At 38.3% G+C, this 23,576-nt stretch overlaps 1 protein-coding gene across 1 annotated transcript in view; it reads right to left on the bottom strand.

Annotated features, from left to right (window-relative positions):
- The window catches only part of DPP10 (dipeptidyl peptidase like 10), a 243,021-nt gene that overhangs the window by 13,732 nt on the left and 205,713 nt on the right, over nucleotides 1-23,576 (bottom strand). The window contains exons 10-19 of the mRNA XM_041473421.1: nucleotides 22,376-22,473; nucleotides 19,138-19,261; nucleotides 16,936-16,974; nucleotides 15,725-15,832; nucleotides 12,500-12,591; nucleotides 11,009-11,056; nucleotides 10,346-10,467; nucleotides 6,283-6,330; nucleotides 4,079-4,177; nucleotides 3,901-3,970 (exon numbers count right to left, since the gene is read on the bottom strand). Of these exons, the coding sequence (XP_041329355.1) occupies nucleotides 3,901-3,970; nucleotides 4,079-4,177; nucleotides 6,283-6,330; nucleotides 10,346-10,467; nucleotides 11,009-11,056; nucleotides 12,500-12,591; nucleotides 15,725-15,832; nucleotides 16,936-16,974; nucleotides 19,138-19,261; nucleotides 22,376-22,473 (848 nt within the window). The remainder of the gene's footprint in view (nucleotides 1-3,900; nucleotides 3,971-4,078; nucleotides 4,178-6,282; nucleotides 6,331-10,345; nucleotides 10,468-11,008; nucleotides 11,057-12,499; nucleotides 12,592-15,724; nucleotides 15,833-16,935; nucleotides 16,975-19,137; nucleotides 19,262-22,375; nucleotides 22,474-23,576) is intronic.

Here is a 23,576-nt window from a genome sequence, read left to right as displayed (position 1 = left end):
AAGGCCTAGAACTTTAATCAGTTCAAAACCAGGTAAACCAATCCCTGCTTATGACCAAAATAAAAGAAAACAATTAAACAAATAAACAAACAGAAACCTCTCAGAGACAATTCACTGCTACTTTGAAGAAGTCAGGTTTTTTCCCCCCTCAAATTCCAGGACAATCTTTCAAAAAAGTGATTCAGTTTTACAATATCAACTTACATATTCGACAACTTTAAATGGCATTAAATAATAGATACTGATATTTAAGATACATTATCTACACATTTGAAGGAATGAGGTTAATTACGATAAAAGGAAAATAAAGAATGATTATCAGCCCAGATTTTATTACCCAGATTAAATGCCAGTCTTTACTTAATAATTTCCTGTGTGTTACCAAGAAGAGTACCTTCCAACTCTTTTAATGAGTAAGGTGAACCATAATGAGGAAATCAAGGATTTGAAATTTAAACTTTGATCTTAATTATATAGAAAAGAGATGGTAATCACTTTTTCAGGCAATTACCGTGCAGCTCTCTAATGTATAGCTACACTGTGTGTATTACATCAGAAGGAAACTGAGTGTGAAACATTATCAGTGGTTTAGGAGAACAAATGGAAGAAAGGAAAGTGTTTTAGTCTATTTAACATTTTATGGGCTACTCATCACAATTCTGGAAAGAAAAGGAGTGCCAGCCAACATAACTGGTTTCTACACGAGGTCTGTTAGACAGCACAGCCATCCAGATGGACATAAATTTTAACACAGCAATACAATGACCTACTATTTGAGTATTGCAGCTTGCTTTGCAGCTGCTAATAGATGAATGCTCATGCAATCTTTATGCTGATGGTTACAGCATAATCAGGTCCTGGTCCTTAAGCTGAACTTAAGGATGTCTACATGGAACTGTACTCAGTTCTCTCCCAGGTTTCACACCAGGAGCAGATTGCTCAAGGTTCCTTCCAGGATTCAGCCTAAACACTCAGGCATCTGGGGGCCATGTGCTGGAATTTCAAATTCACCTGCAGACATCCTTGCATGAATACAGAAGCCTTTTCACAGTCATGCACCTTTGAAATGGCTACTAGCTTTCAGTGATTTGAAAAAAACCGCAAAGAACAGATCACACCAAACATCATCCCCATAATAAAATCACTCATCACCTGCCTCCCTTCCTCCCTCTTTTCTCCTTTCCCTCTTCAAAGGGATGTGCTACTGAGACAGGAAAGCAAACCCCACTTCTCTGCTAATACTCTACTTTTCTCTTCTTGCATCTTCTGGATTTCTATTTCTAAGTGCATGTTTCCTGCATCAAGATGTTTTATAGAATCTTCTTTCCAAAAAAATGGACATACAATTAAACCAACATTCTTACCAAGGGCATTGATAAGCACTCATTTTCAAAGGTTTTTCTTCTCAAAAGCTGGAATATAATGATAATCATATCATGGCTGAGAATGGAAGAAAGAAAGCAGGGGCAGCTGAACAGTGCAAAACACAGCACTTGTTATCAGCCCCCAGTTCTCATCTAACACGTCAGGTAGTAGGAACAGGATGTTTCTATGTTTCTCCATCAGTCCCAACCACTCTGGGACTCAGAAAAGTCAAATATCATCTACACAACTGATCAGCATTCCTTATAAAAGCTACATGTTCTCCTTGGATCTGAATACTTTTCTCTTTTTTTTTTTTATTTTATTGAAAGTAGTACTTCTGATCATGAAATAAACCTTAGGATGTCAATTTGGAGCTGTGTGGGTCAAGAAATTACCCCCTATATACCCAGAGATATCCAACAGCTCTTTCTCAAGAGCTAGGCAGAATTTATAAGGCTCAAATAATCATCCCACAAGGGAACCTCCCGTAACTTCAGTTACAGTTTGCAGTTTTATATTTCATTTGGGGACCTCTTTAATAGAAAAAGGGATTGCTGGCAAACTTAGCTTTAAGTCTGCAAAAAGCTACTGAAGAAATACAGCTTAATGTAACTTCTTTTTCTTCTAGGGAAGAGGAGGACACTAAGCATGCTACAGTACATGAGCCAGGACAGATTTAAAATTTTCAGTTTCATTCTTTCACTAGTGTATAGGGTTTTCTAAAAATAACCCCTGCTAAAGCTAACATTGAGAATTCAGTATTGCAAAGAATCTGACCTAAAAGAACCAAAGTCCCCATAATATAAATGTAGATACAACAATTTGTATTCATAAGTTGATGATTTTCCTTTTTATCCCACAAGCCTATCATAAAAAAACCCCAAACAATTATAAAACATAACCATACATCATGACTTGGCCACATTATTTGCTCACTGGGTACCAACAACTTTGGTAAGTTTAAATTCAGACCCTGACTCAATGCTGTTCTCACTTCTTTCAACTCTTGATATCGAAAAACAATTCAAAATAGTATTTTCTTTAGCTTTTTTTTTTTTTTTAACTTTTCCTGTGATTTCTGGCCTGGGACTTGTCAGGTTTCTGATCTTTCCCTTCTGTCTTCTCTAGGTTCTACATGAGTTTATAAACCTGTATTTTCCCACAGCTGTTTATGGCAGATTATGTATTTTTCTGGGATACTTGAAAAGGGAAGCATTGTGCTGCTTACACCTTCGTGTTTCCCTGCTGTCAGAAGCAGGAATAAGCACAAGTATTTGCAAGTCCCTGCAGTGCTGCTGGGGTCAACTCACAGAGTCAGTTTGCCTTTGGCACTCGTATAAGAGCTGTTAAAATATAATCATTCCTCCAAGATCATACCAGGAAATGCTGCAAAGATGAAATAAAATCCATGTGTCCTGTTTCTCCACGAGGGGAGAAAAAATATGTTCGTGAGCCAATTAAAGCACAGAGCTTCCACAACTGCAGATAATTACAACTGAAATTTCTGAGTTTTAAAACACAAACTGGGCTTGGAAATAAGGAGGTTTGTGCCTTTCTGTCCTATTATCTGATCTGAGCAGAGGAATTTGGGATCATTCAGCAGTTCAGGTCTGTAAACACCTCACAGGTGGGTCTGTGCTGTCACTGAGGGGAGATCTGCTCCAGGTGGCACAGCACAGTACCGTGGCATTTTCCTCAATTTAGTAGTGCACTCCTACATGTCTGTTACTGAAATTCACATCAATTCTTTCCGACAGGGACTGGAAGAAGCTCTGTGTAGGTCCAGGAAAGCTTTCTCCACCCATGCTGAGCTCGGGTGGAGACAGGAGTGATGCCCTGAGCTGACCATCACCACTCTTGCCAGGTAGCCTTCAAACAATCTCATGACTGTTCTTTTCCTCTGCTACACGTGAGACACACAACTTAAAGGCCGACTCCCCCTGCAAGAGACACATCCTATCTCTTTTAAAAGAACAGCACAGGTTTCCAGGGAATACCATTCTCCTCCCATGCAGCTTTTCTACAAAAATCCACAGACTTTGGATCATGCCTATCATGCCTTCAACCACTGATGATCAAAAGTAACTTTTATTTCATTCTGGAGTTGTTAAAAGCAGTTTTGCTTTATGCATCTCAACTGAGCCCCTTCTGGAAGGCCTACTCATTTCTCTCAAGGATAAAAAGGAGCACATGCCCTGAGTGAGATGCTCTGTGGGCAGGATCAGTAAGAGTCCAGGAAACACTACAGGACTACTCAAAGCTACACCGTCAGAAACACCTCCCAAACATGAAAGTACAGCAAAGCACAGTCAGGTTTGACTAGCACAAAAAACCCCCCAGGTGTCTCTACCAGACAGCACCTGTCACGAAATCTTCCCAAGAACAAGCCTTTTGATTTCTCAACTCAAATCCATGAGATTTTTTTTTTTCCTACAAAAGGTAAAAAACCAAACAAACAAAAATCTAATTTCGGATTTAAATCTTTTCTATGGAGCTTTTTTTTATTATTTTGAGTGATTCCAAATGGATACTTACATTATTAACAGAAGGGCATACTGGTTTCGATCTGAGAAGTCTTTTGGCAGTGACAACTGTAAAGGGAATTCTTTTAAGAAAAGAGCAAAACATTAAAGGCTGGTAGTTACACAGATGACAAACAGTAACATTGAAACAAAGTTTTTTGCTTGCTAAAATAACATTTTGCCAGATTTACCGTAATCCTCAATGTGAAGCATTTTGATTTCAGTCTTGTAATTCTTTTTCTTAAGAACAACTTCTTTCAACACAGGGTTATTTTCCAAAGTATAAAACTCTAGAAAACAGAAAGAAAAAACATGTTCAAAGGCATGGAAAAGAATCACAGCAGAGATACATCAAGATTCAAAAAAAATTTAAAAAAAGGACAAATGTGCAATAATCTTGCAAATTAATCTTGCAATGAATCTTGTAAATTAATTCCCTCTGTAAATACTTTTTTTTATAATGCAACTACATTTCAATTCAAAAATATATACAGCCATTTCAATTTTTTGGCTTTGGCAGGCTTTTTTTTCTTTATGCACCACCAAGGAAATTTCTGATGACCAACATGAACGTCAGCATCTCTGACAAATCCTAAGAGCAGCTGTAGCAGCACAAGGCTGCCCTGCTGGGCAATATCCTAAGCCTCATGCAGACATCTTTTTCCCCAATATTACCTACTACAAGGCAATATTTAGCCAGCACAGCTAAATGTGGTCACTGCATGACCTTATTTGTCTTCTGCTCTTCAGCCAAGAGCAAGATTATCAGCTTGGTTTAAAGCTGCAGGCTAATTTGAAACAAACGTTTTACACATGAAAGAATAGCTAATTTGTTCTTTTATTTTTTTTAACTCAAATTACCAATCTTGCTTCCAAAATTTAGATTTTTTAAATTAAATAATAAACTCTTCACTTAGGGCCAAAAAAGATAATCTGAGGAGAATGCTTGTTCTGGGCAGTCAACCAAAATGGTATAATTATAGTCTGAGGATGGAATAATTGAAATAATCCTTAATCATTCCTGTATGAATTGAAGAGGATAATCTAATCTTGCACTGAAACACTAATGGTAAATTACCTCTTATTATTTGACTTTTTGTTGTTACAACAAACAACGTCCCTCTATCCCGACTTGCTTTATTTTACTCTAAGGTGCTGCACATAAATCTCAATTTCAGTAATTCACACTCCATAGTACTTTAGATGCAGGTAATAAAGAGCAAAAGCCTGCCTTCACAGAAATGAGGAGCTCCAAAGAAGTCTAAAATGCATTTATTTGAGCAATAGCTACCCTTTATTGAGCTGAATAAAACTCACTGCCCTGGGTGTGCTGTGGAACTGGGCTTTGCGAACACAAACAAAAATGCAAACAAAAATTTCCTTAAAAAAAAGGATAAAAAAAAAAAAAGGAAACTAAAGTGCAGATATTAATTAACACTTCATAGCACAGCACTGTTTATCAGGATGGTACTTCAACATGAAAGATTAGCTTCTCTGAACAGTGACTGGCTCAGGACAAAGGGGATGCAGACAGCTGCAATTCAGGATTTCTGGATTCTGAGAAAAAAATCCTGGGGATAATCCCATTAACGAAATGAGGATATGTAAGAGTTGGTGTAGTGCTTTTGAATGAAAAGTTGTCTCCCATTCCTGTAACCCACACTTCCATGGCAGTGGGGTCACAGTGGAGCTGCAGGTGGCAGAGCTGTTACCTCTGCTGCACCACCAGGAAAATTCAACTGCTGAAGGACAGTCTTCCACTAAAAAAGCACCTCAGCAGCCAGGAAACAGTAACAGTAAATACTGGCATCAATATACAAGAAAATAATGAGTAAAACTTGACAAATAGAGGTATAGAATACCCTCCTAAAAAGCCTTTATTATTGGATTTGTCTTCATTGAAAATGCCAGTGGAGTTTTTCTGGTTTGAGAAATAGAAGAGAAGGAGTAGATTACCATATGTAGGTCAGCTTTTATGATCAATCATCCAAGGACTGTACCTGACTTCAACATAACTGGATTTTAATTTTAAAAACATCTCTAAAAACATCTCCAAATACACAGAAGGTATACTGCAATGGCAACATGATCTACATAGGAAGTGAAAAGGATGAAGACCAACCTGCCATCTAATTTACTCAAGTATAAGCAGAAGATGAGTCACATGCATTTAGTCCAAAAGATATCTAAAAATCTGGAAAAGTATTAGGATTGACTCCTTTCCTTACCATTTTCTGATGCGGATGTTGCTAAGAGGCAATTAATAGCACTTTATATGAATTAGTTTTCATGTACTTGCATGACATTTTTCATGTGCTTACCTTCCCCTCTCCCACACTCCTCAATGAAATTAGGCATGATAAGAAAACTTACTTATTTCATAAGGGATACTCACTTGCAGTATTACTTGTCCTGTGCACACTTACAACTGGAACACCTGGTCCTGGTTTGAGGAGAGAAGAAAACCAGAGGAAGGGTGAGGTAGTTTGTACTGGAGCACCAGTTACCACACAAGACAGGATCCTGGAAGCTCCATACACACAATTCCCTTCAAATACAGCAGGAACTCCACTGGTACCTCTTGGAAATGACACAGGCTGGGCTACAGTTCCAACAAAGCATGAAACAGACACTGCCTTCTTCCTGTTCAGCAGCCCAGACCCTGCACCTAGAATGACCATTCCTTTTTTTTTTTTAATAATCTCCATGTTCAAGATTTAAGTGGTGAATAAACCTAGAATGACCATTCCTTTTTTTTTTTTTTTTAATAATCTTCATGTTCAAGTTTTAAGTGATGAATAAAAAAAAATTATGGATGCATTTAATGATACTGTTTAAAATACAGCAGCTTGACATTCAGAAACTTTATGTTGACTGGGTGAATTAATGATAATATCCACTTATTTTCTCTATGAAAAAATGATAGATGTGTTGAAAAAATATATTTCACATTATTATCTGTTCAAGAAACTTCCTTGGCATGCAACCTCTGCAAAACCAACAGCATCACAGTTAAATCTAGGTGTGATGTAGTCCATTCCTATTTCACATACTTGATTTTCACTGCACCACTAAGAAACTAAAAACAAGGAATAATTCTTCATGCCAGCAGCTTTGCTGGCATTTGCTGTGCAAATGCTCAAGCTGGTATGTGAAACTGGCATGATCAAGAATTCAGCCTACCCAGAGTGGCTGAATCTGCTGTCCCTGCTCTGAAGATCCCCACCAGTGTAAACCTGCAAAGAAAATCTTTTGTCCCCACCCCCAACATGGAATTTACACATGAGAAGCTCTATTTTACCTCAGCGCTTAAATTACAAGCATTCAGTCACTATTGGGTGATGAAGAACAATACAGAAAAGCTGAAGTCCCTGAGGACCCCATGGCAGATGAAGGCATGGACCCTTTGAAATTAGGAGTTACAACTCTCTTTTTGAGAAAAAAAAAAAAAAACAAAAAAAAAAAACAAACAAACCAACAATTCCCTTTTAAAATGAAGAGACAGAGCTTAATTTATGTGTTTTGAGAGGTTGTCTCTCTCAATTAATTATGGCATGAGCCTAGGGAAATGTAAATACCTGAAATAAATAGCATGATGACATTCACAGCCTTCACTGAAGATTTTTATCAGTTTCATTCTCTCCCTCAGGGGGGACGATTGACAAAAATCTTACAGGTAGATTGTTAACAAATCACAGCTTTCTGCCTTAGCTCTCTAAGAAGATAATTTCATAAGATGTCTCTTCTGCTTTGGTTTGTTTTTATTTCCAGCCCTTTTTACTTCTGAATTCGTCATTTTGCTTTCAATTCTTATTTAAGAAAGACCATTTCTGAGTAGGAAAGCACCAGCATTTTCCAGCCTCTCTCTATTTGTCATACTAAAAGATGGAAGGATGATGACATTTTGAAAAAAGGCAGATTGCAGTAGATTAAAATGCTGATCAGAGGGAAAAAAAGACAAATTTGTGTCAGAGGTATTGTGTTACAGTGCACTTTTCATGTGCTTACTTTCCCCTCTCCCACACTCCTCAATGAAATTAGGGATTATAAGAAAACTTACTTATTTCATAAGGTATACTCACTTGCAGTATTACTTGTCCTATGTGTTATAGTGCATCCGAACAAAGCACAACACTTGGATTTCCCACTTACCTCCTGTCACTTACCCCAAACCCACAGCTTATTTCCTGCTGTATAAAATGGGAGAAACAATTACTCCCTTTCTAAACTATCTTATTTGAGTGGAGAGAAAAATATCTTGCTAGTGTTTGTCAAGTGCTAAAGGAAAAATCCCCAAGCAGTGTGGAAAGTAAGTGCAAAGGATGTGCCTACCAAAACTGAGAGGCTGAGGAGTCAGTCCTCCATCTACCAGACAAGAAATAACTCCTCACTCCGGAGAGTCTCTGGAGATGGATACAGCTGGTAAATGAGAGATCTCCTGGCTGAGGGAAACTAAGAAGGAAAAACAATCCTAATAAAGGTGGTTGTGGGTGAACAGGAGGTTGAAGAATTGCAACTTATACAGATAGAACCAGCCCAGAATCTCCCAAGGGTTTTTCTGGGCAAATTGCTTTTGTAACAATTGGGTGAAGGCTTTTTGCTGTGGGAAAACGAGTGTGTACACACACAGCAGATGTTCCATTTGTCTTCTCAAAGCAGTTTGCTCATACTCCCACAAGCAGGAGAGTTCTGATGCCAGTTCTATGGTGACTTTGCCACCAGTGCTGACACTGCCAAATGCCCAGCCCAGCCCAGGACCCTGGCACTCCACAGGGGCCACGCTGCTGCTGTACCTGCCAAGCTCTGAGGAAACACAGGAGAAGAAGAAAACCCTGAACTCCCAGCCAGCATTATCTTCTGTTAAAGGCAGAAAAAATTAATGACAGTGGTTTAGCATCCCTGCCCAACATCTACAGCTTAGGGTGGTCTACTGCACCTCAGTGGAGTGCAGGTTTAATCCTGGGAGGATGATATACAGCCTTCCCAGCTCAAACAGAGAACTGCCAAAGTCACTGAAAGTCGTGAGCTTGCGAGTAATCACATGCACAACCTCCTACTGGCATCCACATTTTTACATCCAAGAAGCACATTAAAAATTACAGGCTGAATATATTTGGCTAAAATAGTAACAAGATGCTTTTGGACCCCAGCACATTGCTGATTCAGGGCAAAAAACTCTTCCCAAATTATCAACCCTCTCTCCTGCAAAAATCTGAGATTTACCCCATAGGGATTATGTCAAGCATAAGGGAAAACTCTGCCTAAAGCATGAGGAGCTCATTACTCAGAGAAGGACCCCAAGATTAGCTCCATCACTTCTGCTGCAGATTTAACCATGTAAAAACCATACAGTTTGTGCATTCTTCGTCTAATCAGCTAAGTACCGTAGGTGCATTTCCACAAAAAATCAACCCAAAACAACAAAGCCAAAACCAAATCCCTTATTTTGGCCAATATATATTCATAGTTTCCTTGTCTGGATACATTCAATGCTCAAGTCAGCAGGTATTTTATTTTTGTGGGGGTGAAAAAAATAGCACAGTTATGAACGAAATAGAGAAAAAGCATGAACATAAAATGAGCTATTCATATGTATTTCACATTAATTGACCTCTACTCTTTGCACTCTCATCCTAGCTATGAAAGAATACTGCAAGGATGGTGTCTGTAAAATTTTGCAAGTTTCAAGGACAACAGGTCTAACTGTGTACTTTATTATGCATTGTCCCATGCTTTTCTGAACCTTTTTTTATCACTTATATATCAGTGTTTATTTCCTATGTGTAGGTTATAACTTTCTCTGTGTGGGATGGTTTTAATTTTTTTTTGTTATACAGAAATTCTGAAGCCAACTGGTGCCATTTAGTGCTACTGGAATGCAGCTAATAGTAAACCACTGTGAGTTATTTATTACAATTGCACTGATATAGAGGATCTCTCTCTGGGGATTAAACCACAGCTGTTTTTTGGTAGATACACCCACACATATAATTATGGGGGTGTATAGATACATTGCACATACATGTGTACAAACACTGCTAAAGAACACAGACCCTCATTTTTTAACTAGCTGTAGTCACACAAGATCAATCCCAATATACAAAATAATAAACTGTTACAAACCACAGTACCATCACCAAAATTCTGGATTTTGGTGATGGTACTGTGTGTACCATCTGGTGTAGGATTTCTATTTAGGGTGAATGTAAGTTGATGTCCTTTACTTGGACAGAGGGGTCAGGATTGGAGCAGCTTTCTGACATCACTCATAATTTAGCAGAACATCTTTAATTTAATAATTTCACAGAACATCTGTACGTGCAGTCTTAGAACAGGCTCTGTACAGAACTTTGAGTAATCCACTGCTGCCCTCAGCGTTAGAGTCCAGCCTAATGCCCTTCTCAAGGAATACATACATTCAGAAGCAAGCAGCACTGCACCCTGAGCATTTGCCTTACCTTTACAGTGCAGGAGAAAATGCCTGTTCATGGGGCTGAACTTTGCACTGAAGTACGTGCACTGGTCCTTCAAGAAGTTACATGAGAGACACTGACGGTTCAATGACCCCACTGTTGACACACTGGGGGAAGAAAATGATCAGAAATATTTTATATTGGAATAAAATACAACAAAGTAACCTTGGCTATGTGCACAGGGTCCAAAAGCTTCCCAAAGCACCCCTGGCTCTGCAATAACTCACAGTGCTGGAGGGCAATATCAGCATTAGTAGGAAACCATTAAAACCTCACTAACTTAAGATTTAAGCACTGAAAATAAGGTGATTTGCCTCCACACTTTAAGTTACATGATTAAACCCTATAAATACTTTTATTTAGAAAACTTTGATTACTTTTAAAACAGTCATGTTAAATGCTTGAATTTAGTTTTAACATTTTAGATTCTTATAAAGGACTAGCGAAGATGTAAGTGGTAAGAAATTTTTTTTTAGAAACTTTTCCATTTTTTAGAAAATGGCAGTTTTCATTTTGAAAAGCTGTGGCAGTTTCTTTGTTACAGCTCAAGCATACTAATTTTTACACAATGTAAACGATTACCAAGCACCACAGCACTTATGGCTTGGGGATGAAGAAGCTGATAACACAGTCCCATGTAGCTCCTACCTGTGCAGCTGTCTTCCTCTTGGGGACTCTTCAGTGCTTAAGAAATAACTGTGTCCAAAAGAGGAAAAAAGTTAAAACTCAGTTTGGTAAACTGTCTGATTTTAAACTGTCTGATTTGGGTAGTGTTTAGAGAAGTGAGAGACACCATAAGTAACATTTTTAAAAATTAAAAGTTCACAAATATACATGAAGATAAAATACTTATATATAAACCCAAGTCCCAAGATTAAACTCAGATCCAATATACAGATTAGCTATTTCAGAAGCTATACAATTTCCTGTATAAACTGTGATGAAAATAGGATCTCATGTTTTAATTCCTGTCATGCCCAGGAGCTCCAGTAGTAACCAGGACACCACTCTGCATATTAAAAATACAGAAGAGAAAGTTTCTGCTTCACTCCAAGAGTTTGCAATTTAAACCCAAGTAGCAGATAAAGGTCACAATGAAATTATGTCATATATTACAATAAGTCTTATGAGATCTGAGAGCTTTTGTGAGCTGTAAACCAACTTTTTCTTCTATCTACTTTGCATGGTGGAAAGAGACTTTGCAAGAACCCCAAGACAAACCCTTGGTGTTTCCCTGATGGGATCCCCACAAAGTTTCTGCTTGACAGGCAGAAGGAGGCCAAGGCAGTCCCTCAAGTGGCTGAGACAGCCCTTGTGACATCTCACCTCTGTGCAGCCTGACTGCATCCAGAACTCATCTTTACCCCTGGGCCTTGCAGAAGTACCAGGAAAATTCTCTACGGATGTATTTTCAAAACCCATAGAAAGATTTGTAAAAAAAAGGGTTTTCTCCAGTACCAGTGGAAAAGATTCTTGCAGCCTCAAAAAAGTTCTTGTTGAAATATCATTTATTTTAAAGCAAAACAGAATTAGATATGCTTGTGTATTTTTTGCCATGGACAGATAAAAGTGAAAATTCAGCAAGATCCACTGAAGTCAGGTGAAGCATTCAGACATTTGGTCTTAGTTCTAAACTCCTCCCCAAAGGCACCAAATATGCATTGCATTGCCTTCCACTCTCACTAAGATGGGCTGTGGAAAGAGTTCTCTGTGGGTGAGAATCAGGAGCTCTGATAATCTCTATAAATAATTTGAATTTATGAAGTTGGATCAGATCCCCAGGACTCTGAGACCTCATGCAGTAGAGGTGTGATGTTTTATCAAGTACTAAAAATTTATTATGACTTCTTGTCTAGATTCCAGAAAAGAGGTTACCAAATGTTATTATTGCTGCACTGAGTGTTGATTCCCTTTATTCTGAAAAATACAGTCAAGTGATACCACAGTGTGATTCTTTCCCTCTGCATAAAAAAGCATTTAGGAAAAGAATGGCAGATGAATTGTCCTCTTATCTACTCAGGTGTGTCAAAGTTATGGTAATGCTCCAAAATGAAAGAAATATTGTTGTTTAATTTTGAGTTGAATGGATTAAACTTTGATAACTTGAATATTTTTATTAAAAAAGGGGATAGTGCTTACATCTTTTGAGTATTTTCATCATATGCCAGGATTTTGATAACTTCCCAGTTCCCCGATGTCAGGTGTCTCACGCTGATTTGTTCACTTTTAGCCTGTTGAGAGATGGAAAACATTAACTTTCACCTTGCCACGTTCTTCTTCGCCTAGCAGGATTGCCTGCACCTGCCATTACTGATTGCAGCTTTTTAATCTTTAATATGCAACATAACATCTTTAAATTACAAACCTCACATTTTGACAGGCCTGAACTTCACTCATCCTTTCCCTCCCGTCTATAAGCCTTTTAAAGTCATTAAAATAATCTTGGTTTTCAGCACAATTTTTCTTTCAGTTGCCCCCATGTCAACAAATAATAGAAGTCAGGAAGCAATGCAGGTAAAAACAACTCTTTGGCTGGAAGTTGCAGCAGACTCTTTATCAGAAAAAGGTTAAAATAAAAAAAAAAAAAAAAAACAAACCCAAAGTGAGAAGCTTTTCTGAAGTGCAGTCAAAGAAATGCAGCCTGAGAAAGACCAGCATGCGGCCACATTTCCCTTCTCAGAGAAAAGCAAGGCACAACTTCCCAGGGACATTTTCTGGGAATCGCAGTGAGGAACCTCAGAGAAAGAAGAAACAATTCTTATCTCAGTTGCTGCTCCTCTTGTTGTGCTCATGTGGAATTTGTTCTGGAGATTGTCTGCCCGAGGTGACCAATTGCATCCACGCGTGCTTGTCGGGAGACTTTGTTCAGTGGAGTTGAGTGCTTGTGCAGTTTCAGTTTAGTTGTAGTGTAATATAGTGTAATACAGTACAGAATAAATACATAATAATAATACATAATAAATACATAAAAAAGTAATTAATTAGCCTTCTGATATCCATGGAGTCAGATGCATCATTCTTCCTTTCGACGGGGCTCGCTGCTTTACAATACCAGCATTTGTTGAAAGATTAGAGAAATCAGCCTCAGTGATTAAATCAAAGCAAGCCATTAAAATTTGCTTCTTTATCCCTGCAAGTCCACATTGGTTCTGTTTTAACTTTCCTGCACATGTAGGCTGATTTCTGTCAATTGGCTGATGCCTCTACTGAGTGGCACCGGAGAAGGAATGAGAATCCCAGTGCCAAATTCCAGAGTCACCCTTTTCCATCCTGGAAATGCTGTGACCATCTGGGTACTGGTGATCTGCTGACTGCTTTAAATTCTGCAGGGCACCTGCTGCGCTGCTGTGGCTCTCACAAGGTGTGACAAACATCTAATGTGACAAAGGGCTTTATGTGCAACGGTTAATATACTTTTTATGCCTCTATGTTTGCTTTAGAAATAATGGACAATCAGATTAATGCGGTGTGTAAAACACATCATATAAACATATTTCCTGCCCTTTACTGCTCTGTATCAGCCCCATTACCACGTAAGAATGTTGCTTACTGAAGAATAATGGCTGATACATGGGATATCAGAGTTCCTTTTTCTCAGGAGCAGCTACATGTTTAAAGTCAAATTTGTCATTGGTGATACCATTCAGATTTGTTTATTCATGCTGATGGCAGGCAAAATAGAAGTATTATTTTAGCTTTGGAGTTGTGCAGTACCCAGGGCTGCAATTCTGCCTAAAAGGGACAGAATACTAAATTCTGAAGCATAAGCTTGACTTTAAACATTATTCTGCTGGAATTAAAAGATGTGTTCTGGAATTAAAATATGTGTTTAAAAGTAGGCATGTATTACCTTACTGAATAGGAGTGGGCTTGATCTTTGCTTAAATATTTTCCTAAATTAGGATCAAGTTTCCTGGGCTTTTTAGTAGCAAGGAATGTCAGAGCCTACAAGGTTAAGGCAAACTTGATAGTATCTGTGACATCCTTGGGAATGTTGAAAGTGAACTTTCAGATGCAGATCATGATTATTTAGTGTATTTTTAAGGTACTTATTCACACTGTGAAAGATACCAAAATAAGACTTGATTGATGTGCTGGGTTTGCACTGGAGCCACCCACAGAAGTAATTTTTTCTGTGAGGAGCTGCTGAGAGCTTCCTCTGTGCCTAGCAAAAACCAATTGCTGGCTGGCTTTGAGAATAAGCATGTTAATAAGCCAATTAAAAAACAGATTCACCTCTGAGAGACTCACAATTTAAAACAAACAAATGCTGGGAATTATCTCCAGCCTAGGAAAAGGTAACAAGGCCAGCCCAGCTTTCTTTTAGTTACTGTTAATAAAGTTTTGAGCCTGCTTTGCCTTCCTCCTAATCCCATCTCATAGCAGGAAATGAGTAAGTATATCCTAGTGGGCAGTATATTCTAGTAAGTATATTCTAGACCCACCACAACTGACTAAATGGAACTAAATGGCTCAGGTGTGAATTTTTATGTGGTTATTATATCAATACACCTTTACCAGACTGTCATCTGAGTTACTGTTTTCTTTAGGAAATGGAATTTGACATGTCTGTGATCCCTTTTATCTTCACTGACTTTTTCCTGATATATTTACTCTAGTGAATGAGTATCTTTGCTCTTGTTTCTTCAGGTTAAACTGTCATTAGAGTTCTTTTGTTCTTGTTCTGTCTGCAGTGCAATGTGAACATATTTCAGGCTTAATAATGTTCATGCCAGAACACTGTCATAAAGGCAGATAACAGAGCTGCCTGGCACAAATCTGCTACTTTGATGTTTGGGTACCTTGGTAATCCCTCGTATGTCATATGGCTCTGCTAAAGCACCTGGATTAATGTTCTGATGATTTAAATAGATGCCTTGGAGTATTCTGTTCCAGGGCATAATTTCCTTTATTAGTTCATCACAACTTCTTACTAGTGACCTTCAAAGTCACACTGCAAATTTATCTTTGTTCAGATTCTTCTTTGGAAAAAGTAATGACCCTGGGAAATGGAAGCTGCTGAAAAATGTTGCAAAGGGTAATAAAAGAGTCCTAACTTTCACACAAGTTTTAAGTTTGGGTATTGCCTCCTTTTACTGTTCTGTAAGAGCAGGTTCTGAACAGACATTTGAAATTATTTGTTATTTTAAAATATGCATGTATAGTGTATTTAGAGAAGGCAAAATTAGTGTTTATTCCGGAAGAAGTTATAAATACATCCCACTGCACTGAGGGACAAGCTGGACGGGACAAATGACCATGACACAAGTGTTCTGATTAAACTCAAGGTCAGGCTTTGCCTGTGCCACAGTAACATCCCAGATGACCAGCAGCATATCAGAAGCAGCCTGAGCAGAGCCTTACCTGCACAATGAACATGGCTATGTGGTGGAACTCGCCACGGCCACCCTGCTTCACTGGCACAGTCATGAAGAACTTGCTGCCATCCTTGGAGAAAACGGGCTCCTCGTTCTGTAAGTGTGGCATTGTGTTAGTCTGGCACACCTCTCATCACGCTTCTTAACAAAAGATCAGCCTCAATTTTTTTGTCTCCTTGGTTTTGCTGTGCTCAGAAGTCAGTTGGAGAAAACGTTCTTAGGTTTTAAGTATGTTCTGTTAAGTTTAACAAAAACGTGGTGGCTGAAGCTGAATATAGTTCAAGCCATGTGTAATCCTGTCCTAAAGGGTGGGTTACAGCCTTTGCAGAACTCTCCCTCACAATAATCTCTGCTAATTACCTCTGGTACTCTCATTCCTAATGCAGGGGGACTTTCCAGGACAGTGTCCTTTATAGACATACAAATAATGACAGAGATAACTCCTGCTGCTGAGGAGGAGAACAAAAGTTTCAATGGTTTGGACTCACTGAGCACATGTTTAACACCCACTGATTTTGATAAAGTTATATGGAAAAAAATAAGCACATTGAAATGGTACTCTGAATCAGGGTTTTACCACAAGCTGTAGCCTGATGTGATACTATCTCTCCATGTCCAGCTTTGCACAGAAATATTAAAGGAAATGGCTTGCTATAAAAGCATAGGAGTTTTTTTTGTTAAAATGATTTCTCATTTGCACATTGCAAAATGAAGCCTGAAATGTAGTTTAAATGGAATGTGTTTCATCCAGTTATTGGACAGTTCTTCTGAAGCTATGAAAGTGGAATAATTGGCTGACATATTAGTTAAACATATTGTTCTGGGTATGAATTTAGAAATATTTTACTTTCTCATTCCAATTATAGCCCATATGACCTCTAATCTTTGAACTCCTTCTGCTTTAATTTGGTGAGATCATTTTTAAATCAGAAACAAATCACAGTAAGTAGGACATGCCTGGAATGAGATTCATCTGGTCTGTCTTCCAGCATCCCAGACTTGGGTAGTTAATCAGCTGTTCATCTAAATGCTTACTCAACTGAATCCAGACAGACCAGAAACTGAAGGGAATATTGCCTCCAAAACCCTCACAGGCGTCTCAGGATTTTATTAGGTTATAAAATAACATACAGTTAAATAAAAATGACAATGAAGCAATTATGCATTATGCACCCAGAAATAGCATTTATACTGTACCTGTTTAGGAAGCCACAGATCTGACTGCATTTCATATTTCTAAAAGAAAAAAAAATAGGAAAAAATTTGCTTTTGTGGAATAGCTATAGATAAAAATATTTCTCATATTCAGCAAAAGGTCTCTAGCTATTTAATATTTGGGTTGTGTTTTTGTTTTTTTTTAATTGTGTTACAATCTCCTCATCTCTTTGCTGGCACTTGCATTGAAACAAATGATAATTGAATTACAAAGTCAGCTGCTTTATTCAGTTTTTGGTAGAACACCACAGGGCAACTAAGAATGCCATTTCAGTCCTTTCTGATTAGCTATCAAGAAGCTTTGCATAGGCAGCTCTACTTATTTTTTTCCTCTAGGCATCACCTGACAACTGGATATTTTAGGTCCTTCATCAACACTGGGCAAGCAGCCAGAATCAAGCTCAAATTGTGAGACCTTTTCAAACCACAATCCTGTGCTTTAATGGGTTGTAGTGTGGCATTAGTGATGAGAAAAAAAAAAAAACAAAACAAAAAACAAATTATTGAGTTTTATTGTTCATACTCATATTTCACATCATGTCATTTAAAAAAAAATAAAAACACCACAACAAAACAACCAAATATCATGCACACATTGTTGGAAAAAATAAATAATACACAACTGCTGCAAATTGTCAGTCACAGTGAAGTAATGAAAATTTATTAGCTATAGAAGAATCTGTACATATATTGCCTGAAAAATGAGTATCTGTAGCTACTGCAGCAGTTGGTGTTATACATTCCTTTTTGAAACTGAGGATGTGTGCAACATCTTAGAGAGAAAAAAAAGGTTTACAGCTGAAACAAAATGGTGTGATACAATGCTAAATTCTCACATGTTTATCCTTTCCTCATCCATTAGTGATTTCAAGAGCATCACCTTATCCCAGAGGCTGCAGTGTAGGAACCCTCCAGGAGGAGCCAGGCCTGGGCTGTGCTCACAACAGTGAGAGTGCATCACAATCTTTCCTCAGCCCCCTAAAAATGTCCTTTGCTGCACTGTAAGTATTCTGGAGTGGGACTTCTCAGTCTGCCTCTCTTACATTATGTCCTGGATTACAGCTCCCTGGGTATCTACTTCCAACAAGTCCAATTGACCTTGGAGCACATAAAGGTTTCCCTCCCAGAAGCAGCTGCAGTGGTTCAGGACCAACTTTCTTAATAAAAAGAAAAAAGGCTCACAGGAACCAAATCTCCATGGTCACAATCTTAATCCATACTTTGGGGATTCATTCATAGTTTCTGAGTGAGGAAAAACACCCAGTAGTAGGCAGCAAAAGAAGAAGAGCTTGGAAATAATCTCTGACACTTCAATGTGACTGACTTCAGTAGCAGACACTGATGGGAGCCTTTTGACTCAGAGGCCAACATTAATCACTCATAACCATTTAAACTGCCAAATTATACCCTCTGCTTTGGAGCATCTGTTGGTACTGATATCAGCATGAACGGAAAATATTTATACTTTTAGCTGGTTCTGGGAAGAGATTGTGACTCAGAATGGGAAAGCAGCCAAATGCATTCAAGATGCAAGATTGACTGTGAAAATGGGGAGATGTAATGCAGGAGTGTCAGAAGTCAGAGTCTGGGTCCAGGGGTGGAATGTGTCTGGACTCAAAGAGAAAAATGTATTTCAGTTTGGCTTACATTCAAAAATGAAATATCCCTGTTGCTTTTCTTTTTTTCTTTTTTTTTTTTTTTTTCTAAAGTTATTCAATTCTGTGATCAAATTTGAAGGAGTTATAAGAATTTTACACTTTTTCCTTAAGTGTATGGAAGCTGTGAGAGACAGAAAGATCTAAATTGAAACTCTGCAGGAGGAGAGAGGAGAAACCAGCCAGCTGAAAATATCTGTCAGAGGACAAGCTTGTCACTGCTCTAGCTATATCCCAAGTACATGATGTTCAGCAACTGCAGCTTCCAATGAGGCTAATGAATGAACAAAGCTTAGTAATTCTGAAAATGTCACTCAAAGTTGCTAACTGCATGAACTCATTTCACCACATTTGGAATTTTCTCACATCCATTTCCTCCCTGTTGACTAATTATATTCAGCTTTCAACTACTGCATCTGCAAACTGATTTCCAAATATCTTTTTCTGAATATGAAAACAAAATGCAGAAGAAACCTTGAAAAGAGACCTTGGGGAAAAAAAGAAACAACACAAAAACCAAACAACTTACCCTGGTACAAGCTCCAGTTGTGGTTTCACAAACTGTAAGGATGGAGATATTCTGAGCTCTGTTTAACCACCTCACCACAGCCTTGGTGTTGCTTATCCATTTTACCATGGTGATATAATATTCCCTAAGCAAAACATTTGAAAACACAATGTTCAAATCATTGATATTTCAGATTAGACTTTAGAAAAAAACCCCTCATATATACAGTTCATTTAAATGCTGAATTTGTACTGCATGACAGTGCCTGTACTAAAGGACGGAGAAAATAACCCCAAATGTTCAGCATCTGTGTTCCTACAAGTGGGATGGTTCAGTTCTTCAGTGTAATGTTCCCCTGGGAAACTTTTGCATATATGCACAAACTTTACCAACTATGAGACATATGCCTGCAAATAAACATAAACTGTGTACTTTTGGAAACAAGCACTGAATTCCAACAGAAGTCAGTATTTTCCTACAACAAATAACTTCAGATGACACAAATTTTTGCAAAATAATCCAGTCCTACTGCCAAAGGAAAAAAAAAAAAAAAGTTCTATAATATTAGAGTTCAGCTAGAGCCCACCTCAAAATTATAACATAACAAGTATTTTATAACAGGACTTCTGGATAAAAGGGAGGTCCCTCTCACTATCAATGTGTTCCTGTTTCTGCTTTCACAAACAGCTCATAATATCAGCCAAACTGTGTGTCCATCAGCAGAGCCCTGGCTGAGCACATGAGGCTTCCCTTGGGCTGGTGCCATGGAGGATTTGCTTCCCTCCTCCCAAGATCCTGCAGGGCTGTCAGGCTGGGGATGTTAAGAGAAGACCTGTTGCAGTCTGTCATCCCAGCCCAGCTCTTTCCTTCCCTTCTCCCCTGCTGGCAGCTCTCACAGTCCAGCTGAGTTATGTGCAACAGTGGAGTCAGCTTGTCTGGAAAAATCTCAGACCCCTGTTAAAACATGAGGCTTAGCTTGAATATTATTAGGCTTTTAATCTATGACTGATAGAGATCTCATTACTCTTTGACAACAGGCTTTTAATTATACATTCAAAAGGCTCCTTGCTGGATCAGAGATGCTGAGCAGCACCAGCAGCAAAGCTGCACACAGGAGAGGCAGGAGACAGGAGTGCACTGCAGCTCCACCCAGCCTGGTGCTGAACACACCTGAGCAACCCAGCAGGCAGATTCCTTTGGCTTTCATATTTGACTTCTAGTAAAATGGGTATTTTCACATTTGAATACCAGAATGATAAATGGAAATGGGGACTTCAAGTGTGTTCTGAGTCTAATATTCAGATGTTTAATCTAACTGAGGGGCAAAAACATATGCACAAGTAAAACAAGATCTACCATGACACCAGGTGACACAAGCAGGAGAGCAATCATTTTGTGTCCCCAAGCTCCTCAGGCTCTATCGTACACATCTCCAGCTTCCTCACAGCCCCAATTCCAAGAGGAAAAACTAATTGCATTCTGGACAAAGGACTGAAGCAAAACATTAAAGATGTTTTTCACTGAAGGAAACATAACTGTACACGTGAAATGGAAGCACCAGGGAGGAGACAGTAATTGCAGAAATACAACCATGTATCTGAAGGAAGATTGTCAGTCGTTTTGTGACATTAACAGTGCATAGTAGGTGGAAAATTTTTCTACAGAATAAAACTTTCAGGAGTAAAATTTACAAGCATTATTCCTATATTTATATCAGAATAGCTTGAACAGGACTTGGGAAATATTACCAAGCACCTTTACAAGATCCCTAAAAGAATAAAATTATTTTTTCATTGAATTTATTCATTGAATTTATTCAATCTTACATCAAGTTCCCAGATGCCCTAAAAATGAGGGAAACAGTTTTATGTCTTCAAAGGTCCTACACCAGGCACAATTTGGGACAAGTTGAGAATCTCAATGCTACCTTTTGTGGTTAACTAACACAATCTCTTTCCCCTTCCCTTTCCCCCTCCCTTCCCATTTCTGTGGTTTCTCTGTGCAGGAGTGAATCTCTCCACAACAACAGATAGTTATGACCTGTATAACTATTTCTAGAAATAGTTTAATAAGTAACCTATAGCTATTTCTAAAAATGTTTCTGCCCTGAAAGATCCTTAAAACTATATGTGACCATGAACAATTCAATTTCATTCTGAAAGACTCCCATGACCTATTTACTAATAACTCCATAATGAAAGGGTTAGAAACACTGAACTAAACTGACTTCTAAAGGTAGCTGCTACTTTTACTAAAAAAACTAACACTTCAGGAATAAAAAACCTCCCAATCACTACAAACTTCAAAGATTTTCACTCTAGAAAAGCCATTTTAAAGCACATTTTTCATACCTCTACATATATTGATATGTGGACATATATGTGTTGATGACCAGTGTGAAGACTGTTACTGAAATCCCGAGTCAAATTCACAATTTACAGTAAAACTGGCTAACAATTACACAACCTTTCTAAGTTCTACAGCATGGAAATTATACCTTAATATGAAGGTATGAATATGAAAGTTAAAATGAAGAAGAAACTAACTTTTTTTCTCCCAGGTTTAAATAGATTTACTCAGTCTTCTCATGCACTAGCAAGCCAGAATTTTCATCAATTGAACAAAGTATCTTTATCAAGAACTGGCAAGTGATTTGGCTTCACTTCAAGAAGACAAAGAAATAACATTAATATTTGAGTCTACTATTACTTTCCATCTGCTGAGGAGGCAGAATGAATCTGAAAACCCTGAAGTGAAACCAAAACTACTGAACATTTTCAAGATTATCTTTATCTTGGGGATCTTTTCTTACACATTGCTTTCTTGCTTAATTTCTTTGTGCCTTCTGACACAAAGTTCAACTTTAATGCCACTAAGGAGTGTGAAGATGCTGATCTTGATGGCAAGAAAACTTTCAGAACTTACAGCACTGTTTAAATTAATGAAGTGTTGGCAAGCAGCAGCAGATTTTATTATGTTTTTCAGTAGTGGCCCATCAATAGAAAGAAAATACTTCAAAATGCTCAACTCATTCAAAATCATTTCTCTTATTAACACAATCAGAAGCATTCCAGTTGACACTAATAATTGCAAGGCATAATTCACTATTAAACTATTCCTGCAATAAATGAGAGTACCTCAATTTATGTAGGAGAGCTACACCAGTCTGAGATTGGTTGCAACAGTTGGGAATAAGTGGCCACATCCTGGTTGTTTTGGGAACAATTACCATAAAACATTTCACCATGAAATTATATACCTTGCCTTAAAGCTGTCAGGTGGCATCAGTTCCAGGGTGTGTGCTGGTCCATACAGATTAACTACAAACAGCTTTACTGTGGGGTTTGTTTGACCTGCCTTTGGAAAAGAAAAAAAAAATAGGAGTTTTAGAGGCACTAAATCAGTGACAGCTAAGCAGACTCAGTTGTTAACATAATTCAGTATTTTATAATAATGAAAAGTTATTTAAAGCTCAAGTATCTTAAATCTGAGAAATTAATTTCATAGCCATACGAATCACACAGATGAAGATATGAAGTATTGAGTGATTCTCTCACACTGTTTGCTGATGGAACACCTTCCTGTGCATGTGACCAGCACTAGAAGTGGCTTTGCCCAGTCCAGTGAAGTCAGCTACCAAAACACAGTCAGTGCCTAAATCCACAGGTAAATCCAGCCTCCAGCTAAGCCTTTTTCAGATGCTGTTGTTGCTTCTTCTGAAAAGCTGAACTACCTCAGTCTGGGACAGCATTCTTCCTCTCGCACCTCTCTTTTTCTTTACCATTTTCCCTCAGTCTTCCTCCCCTTGGTTGCTGAACTGAAAAATCTCAATTTCTGGCCTGTACCAGGAGCCAGCTGCTTTGGCAGGCCAGCTCCAAGGGAAAAAAAATGTTTCTTGTGGCTAAAGGGGAATAACATGACAGTTTGACAGATACCCACTGGGAAGAGACTGATAAATCTTGAGGATATACAGGGAGGTGGGAATCATCCTTCTCCTGTAACATGGCTTGTTGCTAAGGGATGCTCCTGAGATGAAGAGAAAGCATTGGAAAGCGGAAGAGAGGTTCTCAAGGGCTACAAGGAGGGGCTACTGGTCCCACACCCCTGTCCTAGACATGCCATCCCCAAGTTTCAGTTTCGTGTCACAGGAATTACACTACATAACACCCTTGGGACACAAAACGTGGAGTGTGCTCCTCAGTGGGGCTGAGCCCTGTTTAATACTGGAAGGAAAAGGTAAAAATCACTGATTCTGCAGATTTACTATTGTATATGACAAAGTTGTATACTTGGCTCTTCACAGGCTGAAATACACCCCCAAATTCCTGTTAGAAATTGGACTTATCTCAAAATGAAATCCAAATGCTGTATTCACTCATTTCTGAGTGGTATGGAGGACAAGGAAGTGGCATTTGTATGTTCTTTACAGGCTAGGAAAAATAAAGTCTCAAAAACATTTC

Source organism: Pyrgilauda ruficollis, unplaced genomic scaffold, assembly GCF_017590135.1.
Source record: "Pyrgilauda ruficollis isolate IOZ18807 unplaced genomic scaffold, ASM1759013v1 scaffold3, whole genome shotgun sequence".
Lineage (NCBI taxonomy): Eukaryota > Metazoa > Chordata > Aves > Passeriformes > Passeridae > Pyrgilauda > Pyrgilauda ruficollis.
This window is presented reverse-complemented; position numbering and strand designations above follow the sequence as displayed.